This window comes from Vombatus ursinus, unplaced genomic scaffold (genome assembly GCF_900497805.2).
Source record: "Vombatus ursinus unplaced genomic scaffold, bare-nosed wombat genome assembly UNPS02014821.1, whole genome shotgun sequence".
Taxonomy (NCBI): Eukaryota; Metazoa; Chordata; class Mammalia; order Diprotodontia; family Vombatidae; genus Vombatus; species Vombatus ursinus.
The window spans coordinates 31,543,599-31,556,125 of record NW_020954599.1 but is presented as its reverse complement, the minus strand read 5'-3'; the positions used below and the strand labels follow the sequence as shown (position 1 = coordinate 31,556,125).

At 40.7% G+C, this 12,527-nt stretch overlaps 1 protein-coding gene across 3 annotated transcripts in view; it reads right to left on the bottom strand.

The window, feature by feature from the left end:
• Positions 1 to 12,527, bottom strand: part of ACSL1 (acyl-CoA synthetase long chain family member 1) — an 88,343-nt gene that overhangs the window by 36,163 nt on the left and 39,653 nt on the right. For all 3 annotated transcript variants that reach the window (XM_027837396.1, XM_027837395.1, XM_027837397.1), the window contains one exon: positions 133 to 247. In XM_027837396.1, coding sequence (XP_027693197.1) covers positions 133 to 247 — 115 coding nt within the window. The remainder of the gene's footprint in view (positions 1 to 132; positions 248 to 12,527) is intronic.

Genomic DNA, 12,527 nt, shown 5'->3' with positions numbered 1-12,527 from the left:
CCAGTGCCAGAGCAGAAGTAAATGGGGGATGGGGAGGCAAATGAAGGTGAGGCCAGGGCTGATTTTCTATCAATCACTACAAGCTTCATGACAACACATAATCTGTCACACAAATTCAACATAACTGCTTACTTGACACCTGTATACCCCTCTGGAAGGTTTCATACAGTGTTGTTACATCATCGTAGAAAAACGACAATGGTTCATCACTGTCAAGTATCGCGGATCTCCTTGCACCATCAGTCCCCTGGTAAAAAGACAGAAGAGAAGGTGGATGAGTGGGGAAGAAAGAGAAAAAAACATATATCCCAACAAAGAAGTCCCCTGAGTGCTCTATTCAAAGAAGATGCTTCATAAATATTTGCTTTAAGGAAAGAAACTAAAGATTCTCTTTATTCATTGAGGTTGTTCACTGATTTCTCCCAGAAGTTAACAGTGTTTCAGTTACAAAGAGTGAAGCCAAACTGGGGCTCTCTAGCAAATGGCTCACCAGAACCACCAGGTACAGAAAACAATTCTAAAGAGAGGGGCTCTGTTCACCTCCATGAACTAATCCTTGCCCTGCCAGCAAAGGCCAACAACTAACACAATTCAGCAGGGCAGCAGGGTTGGGAAGTGGTAAGCAGTCTGGCTTTAGAGTTGGGGGGGCAAGGTTGTGAGATTGTCCTTGTTGGCTAGTCACCTAATCCCCCTGAGCCTTAGCATACTCATCTGTAAAATGGGGGATGATAATGGTACCTAATCACATTGTGGTGAGGATTAAATGAGGTAACATATAGAAAGTGCTTTCCAAACCTTAAAGCACCACATTGGTGTTAGCTCTGAGGATTATCAAGGAGTGAGTCTTGTCCATGAGAAAGAGCGAAAATTTTTGAACACTGTGGAAATAATGTACTAGTCTCTTTACCTATATCTTTTACAGAACCAGCCCTTCTTTAATGCTAAAAGGGTACACAGTCAACATTTTAAATTAGCAACTGATTTCAGTTCCTTCTACATTTTTTTTGGAGGAGGGATAATAGAGGGACTTAAAATATCCTAAATTAGTAGAATAAAACATTCATAAATTACTAGTAATAACAGTATAGAGATTCCTGAATGGCCTACGAAGAGTTACATGTTACCTGAAAACTAACAAACCCTCCCCATTCACATACATACTATCTTACAAGAAAAAAAAAATCCTTGAGTCCTAATGTTAACAAAAGATGTGTGTCTGTCTATCTATCTATTAACTATCCACTAACACCAAACGATGGGTCCTAAATCAAGAATGTATAACTTGTAGCTGTCACATCACCTGATCTGTACCTTCAACTCTTATAGAATGAGACACAAGGTTCAACTTAAATTGGGTGTAGGAGGAGGCTGTAAACCCATCCTAGGACTGACGGAGTGGGAAAAAAACCATTGAATCTGGAGTCAAAAGACTTGGGTTCAAATCCTAGTCTTGTTGTTTGCAACCTGTATAACCTTGGGAAGGCCACTTAATCACTCTAGGCTTCAATTTTCTCATCTTTAAAAAGTCAGAAGAACTGAGTGCAAATGTGACCTCAGACACTTAGTACCTATGTGACCATGGTAAGTTGCTTAACCTCTGTTTCAGTTTCTTCATCTACAAAATGGGGACAAAAAGCATCTACCTCATAGGAGTGTTGTGAGGATCAAATGAGATATTTGTTAAGAGTACTTTGGTACTATGGTTCATACATGCTTCTTTCCATTCCCCTATTCCTTCCCCGTCCCCAAAAAGGGAGCCTGGACAAAATTACCTCTGATGTCCTTTCCAGTTCTAAAGCTATTAAACTGTAATCCTAAACCAATTTTTTGGGACAGTAGAATGAAGCTTTCCATGAGGAATCCAGCCTTTATTTACACTCTACAGAAAGTCAAATAAAGAATTATTAGTTTCATTAGTATGTATCTTTCCTCATTTGTAAAGGGAGGAAGTCAGCCTTGATAACCTCGAGGGTCCCTTCTAGCTTGAATACTTTAATACAGAGAGGATTTCAGTGTCTATAGGGAAACATAGTAAATTTAAACTATTCCAACTTTAAGGCCTTTCTTAGTTTTATTTTAATAAGGTGCATGTGATTTAATTTTCAAGTATTTAAAGACCTTGTGGACCCTTTAAAACTTCCTTCTCCCGTGAGGATAAAGGACTATTACATATGCTTAAAGAAGTGGTACTTAGGGCATTTGCGCTAAGGGATAGAATAACCTTTTCTCATCTCAGCAGTAATCTGGCTTTCCTCCTCTCAGCAGTAATCTGGCTTTCCTCTCTTCCTCTCACCTCACACTTTTTTCTTTTAAATCAAGTTTTCAAATTGAAAAAGTCATGCGGGCATTTTGGAGCTCAGCTGACAATATAGATTATATATAGAGAGAAGCAGTGTGTAACAGTGGGAAGCATACCCTGGCTTTGGAATTAGAGGAGCTGGGTTCAAATTATGCCTCTATCACTTCTACCTCCGTGATTTTGGACACTACAAAGAGGTTTCCTTAGCTATAAAATGGGGGATGGGATCAGGCAGAATTTAGGGTCTCTTCCTGCCATAAATCTATGATCCTATGCATTAAGTTCAGTTTTTGCTCTCAATTCCACTGCTTTTAAGAAGTCTATGATGGGATGGGTGGGGGGAAATAAATGCTTGAAAATTGAAAAAAATTAATTTTAAAAAACCTATGGGACATTTTTCTCTACCTTCTTTATTCATTAAAGCCAGTTATACATAGAATGATAATATTAGAACCAGAATGATCAGAGATGATCATTTAGTCCAATCCCCTTCATTTTACAATGGAGGAGGTCCCAAGAAATGAAGCATCCATACTCTGAAGTCCGTCTAATTCAGTGTTCTTTGCACTAGGCTGCACACTTCAGATTTTAAGAATCTGCTTCTTCCTCTGACATAGATTCCAACCTTTCCCAGACTGATGGCATGGAAAAATCCATCTCTGGCCAGCTGAGAAGGTTGAGTCTCTTCAGACTCATACAAATCATCACTATGACCCCTTGCTCAAAACCTGCAGCTTCACGGCACCTGTTTGTGCTCCATGGCCTGAGCCTTCTACGACCCTGACCCAGGGTTGACTCCACATCACAGTTGAGAGTTCCAAGAGGACTTGACTTTTGTGAGGGGCTCTACTACATCTCTCTACTCAGGTTCATCCTATGCTCACCTGTGTCTGGAAATGGATCGATTCTAAAGAATCCTCAAGAGGAGTAGGTGTAGGGTCTAGAACAGGGGTTCTCAACCTGAGAACTTCTTTAAAAAATACTTTTTGTAAATAAAAATATTTTATAAGTTTCTTTTGTAATCATACATATTTTATTTTATGCATTCAAAAAATTATTCTGAGGAGTTCATGAACTTCATCAGACTGTCAAAGGGGTCCAAGAAACAAAAATAGTAAGGACTACTGAACCAGAGTTTGCTATTTTATTCAAAGGAACCCCATTTGCAAGAGGGTTTCCATATTAGAAGGGCTTCCTATGCGATTTCAAAATGAATCATGCATGTCAAGAGACCAAAAGGTACATTCTGTTAATGACCAAAGCCAGAGGTCATTTTTCATGGTCTGGCACCAACAGGGAAAGACAGCCCTGTTAGCAAAAGTGGGTAATAGGGCAGGTGGATGGATGGTGCACAGGAACTCCTCCACACTGCTCAACTTTTCTATTTCTCTGTCTCTTAGTCTCTGTCTCTGTCTCTCTGGGAAGTGGGGGGAGGCTGATTAGAGAAAAAAATAAATGCTATGTAATTGGAAAAAATAAAAAATATTTAAAAAATAAAAAGAGGAGGAAAGGAAAATAAAAGGGAAAGAAAAAAACTTGAAAAGTGAAAATTAAGAGGAGACTATAGTAGTAGCAAAAATTGCTCCAGGAACCTATGTCCATCTCTTAGCCAGCCTGTGAAGTTTGTCTTCATAACACTGATGATAACAGTAACTAACATTTAAGGAGCCCTTTAAGGTTCACAATTTGCTTTACACATCTGGTTTCATTTGATCTTCACAATAACCTTGTGGGATAGGTCTTACAAATATTATTACCTCTGTTCTACAGATGAGGAAACTGAGGCTCTGGCAGGTTATATGACTTGTCTATTGTCACAAAAGTAGAGGAAATAGGGGAATCGGGGTCCAAATGCAGGTATATCCTTGCCACCACACACTGCTGTCTCTCCCTAATGCTTATGATCAAACTATACTAGTTCTTAAGCCTTGTCTGTGTCCTGGACCCCTTCCACCTTCTGGAGAAGCCTATGGATACAGAGGATTACAAAGGAAATCAATTAAGTTCAAAATAAAGAAATATTTTTTTTCCATTCAAGTTCACAGATCCCCTAAAATCAGTCTATGGACCCCTCAGTTAAGAACTCTGACCTGTACCTTTTTTCATGACAGTTTTAGCAGATAGCAGAAGCAGCCTTTACGCTAATTTAAGAGTATTTTTGGAGTTGTAAATGGGGGCAAGTTTTATTCCCCCACTGCACCAAAAGATTTGAGAAGGAGCACTCCGGAGCAAGGCTGTCCGATTAAGCCCTCTAATTTGCCTTCATTGTTAGAAACTGCCAGGTTCCTAAAATGTGGGCAATCTGAATGGACCCACATTATGGGCAAATCTGTCCTTGCAAATACGTTAAAAGCTGAAAAAAGGGAAAACAAGAGGTTAAAGATAAAAGAGTGGTTTCCAAGCACTTGGAGTTATGAAAGCTCATTGTATCCCTATTAAAAACACCTAACAAGGCAACTTAGGGGGAGTGATTTATCATTACACAACCAAACAATATGCAAGAGTTTCTAGGCGAAGAAGCAAACTTGCTCCCTTCCAAGAAATCCTGATCTTCAAGGTAACCGGTAAAACTGGGTGAAAGGCTTCTTTGAGTCATTTCCCTGTGAGGTGATCTCAACTGTGCCAAAGACAGAACAAAAAAAGCCAGCAGCAGCACACGTTGTACTTGGAAAGTTTTGTTCCCTTGTGAGAGGTGATTATAAGCTTCCATTCCCAATAAAATTCAATTGTCATCTCTCTCTCCTTGAATTCAAATTCTGTGACTGAGGATATGGTCTCAGACATGCATTGGTAGAAAGATTAAAGTGTGGAAACCCTCTGTAAAACTTGATGGTCAAAGAATATTTCTTTGTGGCACAAGACACAATTAGAGCTAGTTACAAAGTGAAGACGTGTCTCAGGAGTGAGCTAGTTGGGGGCACTTGGTTATTTTTCTTTTATAGCATCATTTCATGCCCACTCTCTTCTAAACTGACAAAATGACTTCAGTAGAAAAGTATAATCAGGAAGTGTTTCCTGGCCTGTTCCAAGGACTCCTCTCCCACGACACATTCACCAACGCCACAGGTCCTTATGGAGTAACACATATATAAGTAAGTCATAGCTTCACATAACTAACCAAGAGCTTTCTTTACTGGCCATAAAGGCATCTCAGGATGGCTCTCCTTAATATGAGTTAACATTACATAGCATATTAAGATTTGAAAAATGCTTTACATGTTAACTCATTTGATACCTTGGGTAGATCCTGCTATTATACCTATTTTAGAGATTAGAAAACTGAGGTAAATAGAGGCTAGGTGACTTGCCCAGGGCCACACTCAAGACTCAACTCCTGACTTCAAATCCAGTGTTCTATCCACTATGATGCCTAGCTGCCTTTAATTTCCTTTCGCCCAACTTTAATTTCAATACCACATGGCACAATGATTTGGAGTTAAGAGAATTCTGATTCAAATTTTGGCACTCGGTACCTGCATAAGTAACTTTGGGCAAATCACTTCATCTCTCTGGGCCTCAGTTTCCTCAGCTATAACATGAGGTTAGACCAGATGATTTCTGAGGTTCCTTCTACGAAGCTCCAGACCTGTGATCTCACGATCTCCCTCCTCTTCCTATGGAACTTCCATTTCCAAAAAGGCCACAGTACCACCCCTCCAGCACACCTAGCCAGGGTCCTAGGGGTCAGCGGCATAAGCCTTCATCTCTGCCCTTCGCTCTGTATATCCCAAAGGTTGCCAAAGCCTATTTCCCAATACAGAACCACACCATTCTGGAGTGGGAAGGGGCCTTGAGAAGATGAGCTTCAGACCCAGGAGATCCAACCTATAACCAACCATAAGAGCCTATTTCATGCACCTCCTACACTCATCCCTCTCTTACACTGGGCACCGTCATTTCTCACTGAAATGCTTCGTGACTACACTTTTAAAATACAGACATTCAGTGAGTGTGGCAGGTAAATGGGATCACAGAATTAATGGGCACTGAAAAGTGACCTTGCAGATCACCTGGCGCAACATTCTTATGTTCTAATGAGGAACTGAGGCCAATGAGGTCTAGAACTTGTTGAAGGTCACCCAGCTATTAAATCTTACCATGTGACACAAGTTATAATGAATTAATCTCAGAGATCAATCACAATTCTGAAATTTGGCTTTCAGCCTTTCTTTCTCTGTTTCTGGACCAGTCCTATGATTGCATCACAGCCTAATACACTGCATCACTCAAATCAATCATTTTTTTTTTTACCAGGAAGTCAGAAGAAATGAAAAGGATAGATAGAGGGGAAGGACATAACTGTTACATTTAATAACATATTCATTCTTCAGGCCAACTTATACTTGTAACTGGACTTGAAGAAAGATCCCAAGAAAGTCAGGGGGCTACCGTCCATACTCAAATCTCTAAGGATGCACTTATTTCAAGTTACTTATGATTCCATCACTCTGCCAATATGGCAGAGAAAGAAAGAAAAGTTGTCAACAAAGTTGATGTGTTGACTGGCATTTGCTTGACTGTACTCATTTGTTCCAAGGGAGCATTCAATGGGGATTGAAAACTGACAGTGATTATTATTATTTTTTTTAAAGAGGAAAGAGTGTCAATAAAACAAAACAACAAAAAAGGGGAAAATCCTTATTAGATGACATGTCAGTTAAGTCTTTCCAGCTTGGCAGGATTAGCCCACATTTTGATGGGATAGCCCAAGAACCCAGAAATACCTCTCCATTACAGGCATCTAAAGAAAAAACCCAACAACTCAGAGTCAGGACTCCAGTGGAAAAATCCCTTAAATATTAAATGTATTTGAAGGTTGGGTTTCTACCTTTACTGATCCTGACTCAATCTTTGATTTCCCAACTCTCTCTGCCTTTAGGGTCTTTGAAGCTCTATTTGTTTTCCACCTTCTGTCTCAAAGAATGACCCAATTCATATGTCCAAGCACTTGCTTTGAAACGTAACACAGCAAGCATTTCTGTAGATGCATCTGTTCTTCCTCCTCCCTATAGACAACTCTATCAGGGTAAGGCAGTGTACCCTCCCGCCCCCCATTCTCACCTCTGCCCATTCATGGAGTTTTGGCACAACAAAACTCAGACTCATGTATATGCCAGAGCAAGGATCTTAACTCATTCAGGGTATCCTCGCTCTTGATAATAGGGCAGGAACTGCAAATCTAAGGAAGATTTGCTTTGGGGCAGAAGCTATTAAATTGATCATTTTTGTACTTTGTACATCAGTTGAGACTGCCTTCTCAAGCCAATTTAGAGGGTGTAACTCAGCTGCTGGCATGGTAGAGTGGAAAGGACATAGGCACTGATGTCAAAGACCTAGGTTCAAACCCTATCTCTGACCTTTACTTCACATGTGATTTTACACTTTCATAACACACTTCAGTTTCCTTCCAGCTCTTTATCTAGAATTCCATGATGCATTTGGTATTTGTGTACAGGTACACTTTTTATGCAGCATGTGTTTTTGAAAAGTTGCATCAATTGAATTGGTCTAAAATCAATCCTAACCTTCACCTCTCCCCTAAATTTACACTGTGAATTCAAAAAGACTTATTTTCCTACTCTGGCCGTTGAAATAGAACCCCTGAGGTGAATCCTTTTGTAACGCAAACAAACAACTCTCAATTTCTTGTTTTTACAGATTCCTAAACCCTAAAGTCAGCATTTAGGTTAGTCCTAAATTTCAAGGGCAGGAAATATTTCTTTACCTACTGACGCCAAATTTGTCATTTACTCTATATGAATTATGCATTTATGAATAATCATGAATTATGCATCTTCCCAGACAGGTTTCACAATATGCTATTAAAAAAGCCATTCCAGAAGGTTTCCATTGAGTTCCAGTTTAAATAGTTAAGAAGTCACTCCGTAAGAGTTTGAGAAATTCTGTCATTAACATTTAAAAGTTCTCCAAAATGAGTTAAAGTACTTAACTTTACATTTATAATAAATATTTATATACACATTTTAAACAAGTTGATCCCTTGCCAGACTTTTCCTTAAAGTAAAAAGTAACTCCCTTACTCTGTCAAAATCTAGGCTTTCTTGCTCCTTCAGACAGGTTAATTTACCTTTCATAAAAGATCCTCAGGAATGTGTTCATTCAATTCAACATTTATTAAGTACCTAACATTTCTTAAGTACACTCAGTGAGTCACTAGGGAAAGGGAGGCCTAGCATACTAGCATCCATGATCTTTCCCTTCCTTTCCATTCTTACCCCAACCCAAGTCCAGGCTCTGATTCCTTAGTACCTGAACTATTCTCAACAGTGGTTTTTGGTGCCACCATCAGGAAGGCAGGGTAGTTGATCCATGGAGTGGCTGAGAAGATGAAACTATGCCAATGAGCCCTCCTGGTGTAAGTGGGAAGAGTCCTGGCCCTTCAGACACAAGATCTGGGTTTTCACCTTCCTAACCTAGGTGACCTTGTGCAAATCTCTCTACTTGAAGAAACTGGACTCAAGCAGCAGTTCTTAACTTGAGGTCAATGGGTAAAATTTTAGGGGAGCAGCCCTATGAACTTGAATGGGAAAAAAATTTTACATCTTTATTTCCACCAACCCTTGGCTTCCTTTGTAATCATATATATTTTATTTTATGCATCTAAAAACACAACTCTAAGAAATGGTCCATAGGCTTCACCAGTTTGGCAAAGGAGTCCTGCACACAAGAAAATCTTCAAAGTCCCTTTTATTTAACTTTAGATCCTATTATTTGAACCCAACCAGGGCAGGGTACTGGCCTCTTTCCCACACCAAGGCTTCCTGCAGCCAAGATTATATAAAGCAGATTAGAAACACTGGCCCAGAAATAGGAGCTAAATTAGACCACCTGCTGTCCTGCTCCATTATTGGGAGTGTGAGCAAAAGAGCCAAGAGGAGAGAACAGTGTTCCCCCGGGGAGGCTGGTTACCTAGGTGGCTTTCCCTGGAGGTCCACGCTAGGAAGAGTCTCTTGCAGGATGCTGGAGATGTTCAGGAACAATAACAAGATCCTGGCCAATAAATACCTTGTGAGCCCTCCCTCAGTGTCTCTGGTGTACCTGGGCCAGAGGTCCCAGGGCATTCACGTCTTTCCTGGTCTTCTGGTCTATCTACACTCAAGTCAGTATAATGGCACAGGCTTTGGGAGGAGAGTCTTGCTTGCCCTATCAGCAGCTGGCCCCCATACAGAAATGAATAATTAAGAGTTGGCTGGTGCCTTTCCTGGAGTCTGGCACAAAGGGACAGTGAATTGGACTTGGGAGGGAAGAAGACCCGGGGTTTGAATCCCCCTTTGGCTTATTAACCATGTGACCTTAGCAAGCACCCTCTCTGGATCTCAGTTTCTTCACCTATAAAATGAGGGAGTTTGGCTTGATGGCTTCCTTCATCCTTTCTTGCTCTAAGTCTACGACCTTATGAAAGAGAAGGTACAGAACCTATACCTGAGGAGATGTAGGAATGGGGGGAGGGGAGTTTATGAAACATTTCTAAGTATTTTTTTGATGTCACCAGTTGGTCTCTACCATCACCCACCCTACTTTAATCAAAACTCCTTCCCTTCGCTGACCTTGAAGTTCTCCCTCAAAATTGCTTCACTCTATCTCTAAGCCCATTCTAAACCATCCTCGTCTATCTGTACAGCATTCAACATCCCCACTTCTCTCAAGATGAGCTGTGGGGAGCTGTATGTTTTGTACACCAATAACAAATTTAAAGTTTGGTGAGGGTGTTCTTCCTAAGCCTGCACCTCACTTTGCATATGCTCATGTTTTTGAAGCACAGAATCTGGACGGTGAGGGGGCAGCTGGGTGGCGCAGTGAAAAGAGCACAGGCCCTGGATTCACAAGGACCTGAGTTGAAATCCGGCCTCAGACATACAATACTTACTGGCTGTGCGATCATGGGCAAGTCACTTAACCCCATTGCCCACCAAAAAAAAAAAAAAATCTGGATGGTGAAAGAAGCCACTGTCAATGTGTGTCCCTCCACCTAGGTCCTTCTCTTGTAGCCAGGGTCTCCTGTGTTTTGTGTAAAACCCAGGGTTTCGCTGCCATGGAAGTGTCACAACTCTGCTGTGCAAGATGAGCTGTGCCCATGAACTGGTTTTGCACATTAGACAATACAGGCTTATGACAGAAACAAGGTCAAGTCACAAGTCTAAACAAAAGGTGCTTGGGAAAGATCATCTGGCATGGTCTCAGGTTATGAGTATCATGCCATTAAACCTGAGCCTCCTGAACTGGGAGTCTCAGAGGGAGAAGAACTTTACTTAACCTAATCACTACCCTGTATCAACTTTCCAGAAAGTTTTGAACCTCTGGACAATTTTCCTACCTGGCAATCTCTTCGCCTAGGATGTTTAAAACAACTGTGGATTTTCAACTAAGTCCTTACAACTCCAGTAACTGTTTCAAAAAGAATTTCCTTCCTCGCTACCTCAAATATTTATCTTACAAAAATGTCACCTTGGTGCCTTCTCTACAGCCTCCCTGTTACTTAACCCACTCACCCATCTCCACTAAGAATCCACTGTTGGGACCACCTACATTCACTGGGCTCTTGATTCTCTAAATGTGGTATCTGTTAAAAAATCAAATGAGATGATTGACTACTGGAGCAAATTAATGACTTCCATATTGGCATTCTCACTAGAAATTATGCTAAAAGGACAAAGAAGTTTCAGCAAGAGAATGGCTAACAGGTTCACCTTGGAAAGAGAAAGCTTCATTATGTGACCGTGGGCAGCAAGAAACATTTCATGAGAACTCTGGCATTGGTCCTTTCAACGCTCATGATAAATACAGGAAAGGAGACAATCACAAAGAGATTTACAGTGTAAATTGCACTGACATCTGTTAGAAGATGAAGTAGAGACATTCTCTGAGTGAACTAACAGGGTTCTCCAAACTAATTCAGTGTATAACTTGATATCTGGTGACTTCATTGCATTAAGTGGATACAGGGTAGGATGGGGAACTATATGGTTCAAGGTTAAGAAAGGAACTGAAAAAGGTCAAAGGCTTTAGACTACTCGGAAGCCTCACATTCATATATCATGAATAATTTCTTAAGAGATCTGAAAGGTCTAAGAACAAAGCATTCCTCCTAACTTAACTGGCAAGAAACAACTGATAGGAAGGTCACCACCAATAAGGCTGTCTGGTCACCAACTAGAGCAAAGGTCAGCATGAGCACAAATTATAAGAAAGGCTAAATCAGCTGGCAGAGTGTGCAGTTCATACTGACCTTTTCAAATAGTCAAAGGTCAAATAGACCTTTTCAAAAAGTCATGACTCTGCAGGTTAAAATTCTCAGAAAAGGGATGGTTTAAGAAAAGTTCACTCGGTGCCATAAAGAGGAGAGCAAAAAAGCCCAGAGGTGGACTTAGCTCCTTAAATATTTACTTGCCAAACAGAGAAAAGTAGTTGGCAAAAACAACATGAGTTTAGGAAGCACAAATTCATCTAGAAAACATTACAGAGGACAACTGAAGGTTATACATAGTACCACCACACATAATCAGTGAGAGAGAGAGTTAGGGAGAATGAGAGAGTTAGGGAGAGTGAAAGAGTTAGTGAGAGTGAGAGTGAGAGAGAGAGAGAGAGATCGAGTTAGAGAGAGACTTAGTTTACAAAAAGCTTATGGTAATATTCAGCTAAGCCAGATCGTTCACATCATGCACACTGTCAGATAGAGTCATTAGTGAATACAACAGACCACTTAGAAAGAGGAAATAGCTAAGTCTGTGAAACATCACAAGCCTGGCACAGAGGAGAGATGAGGGAGTTCTATTACCTGGAGAGCAGCTGGAGCTCATTCTCTATCAAAACCAAAGCAACTAATAACTTCTTGACCTGCCTTAATGATATTTTCCTCCTTCAAAACGGAGGAGGAGCCACTAAGGGAAAATTCCATTTTGGATCTTATTCTCACCAGCAAGGAAGGGCAGACCCCCTCCGTATTAGAATCTGTGATAGAAATGGAGAGGAAAGATGGACAGAATCTGACATGCAGCCTAGATTTGAGGAGATTAGATTTTATGAGCATTACAGGAAGGATGACTGTAATCTCATGTACCAAAATTCTCCCAGAGGAAGTCAGTCCAGGAGGGATAGAGGGATGGAAAGCTCTCAAAAATGAAATTCTGGGGCAGCTAGGTGGCACAGTGGATAGAGCACTGGCCTTGGATTCAGGAGGACCTGAGTTCAAATCCGGCCTCAGACACAT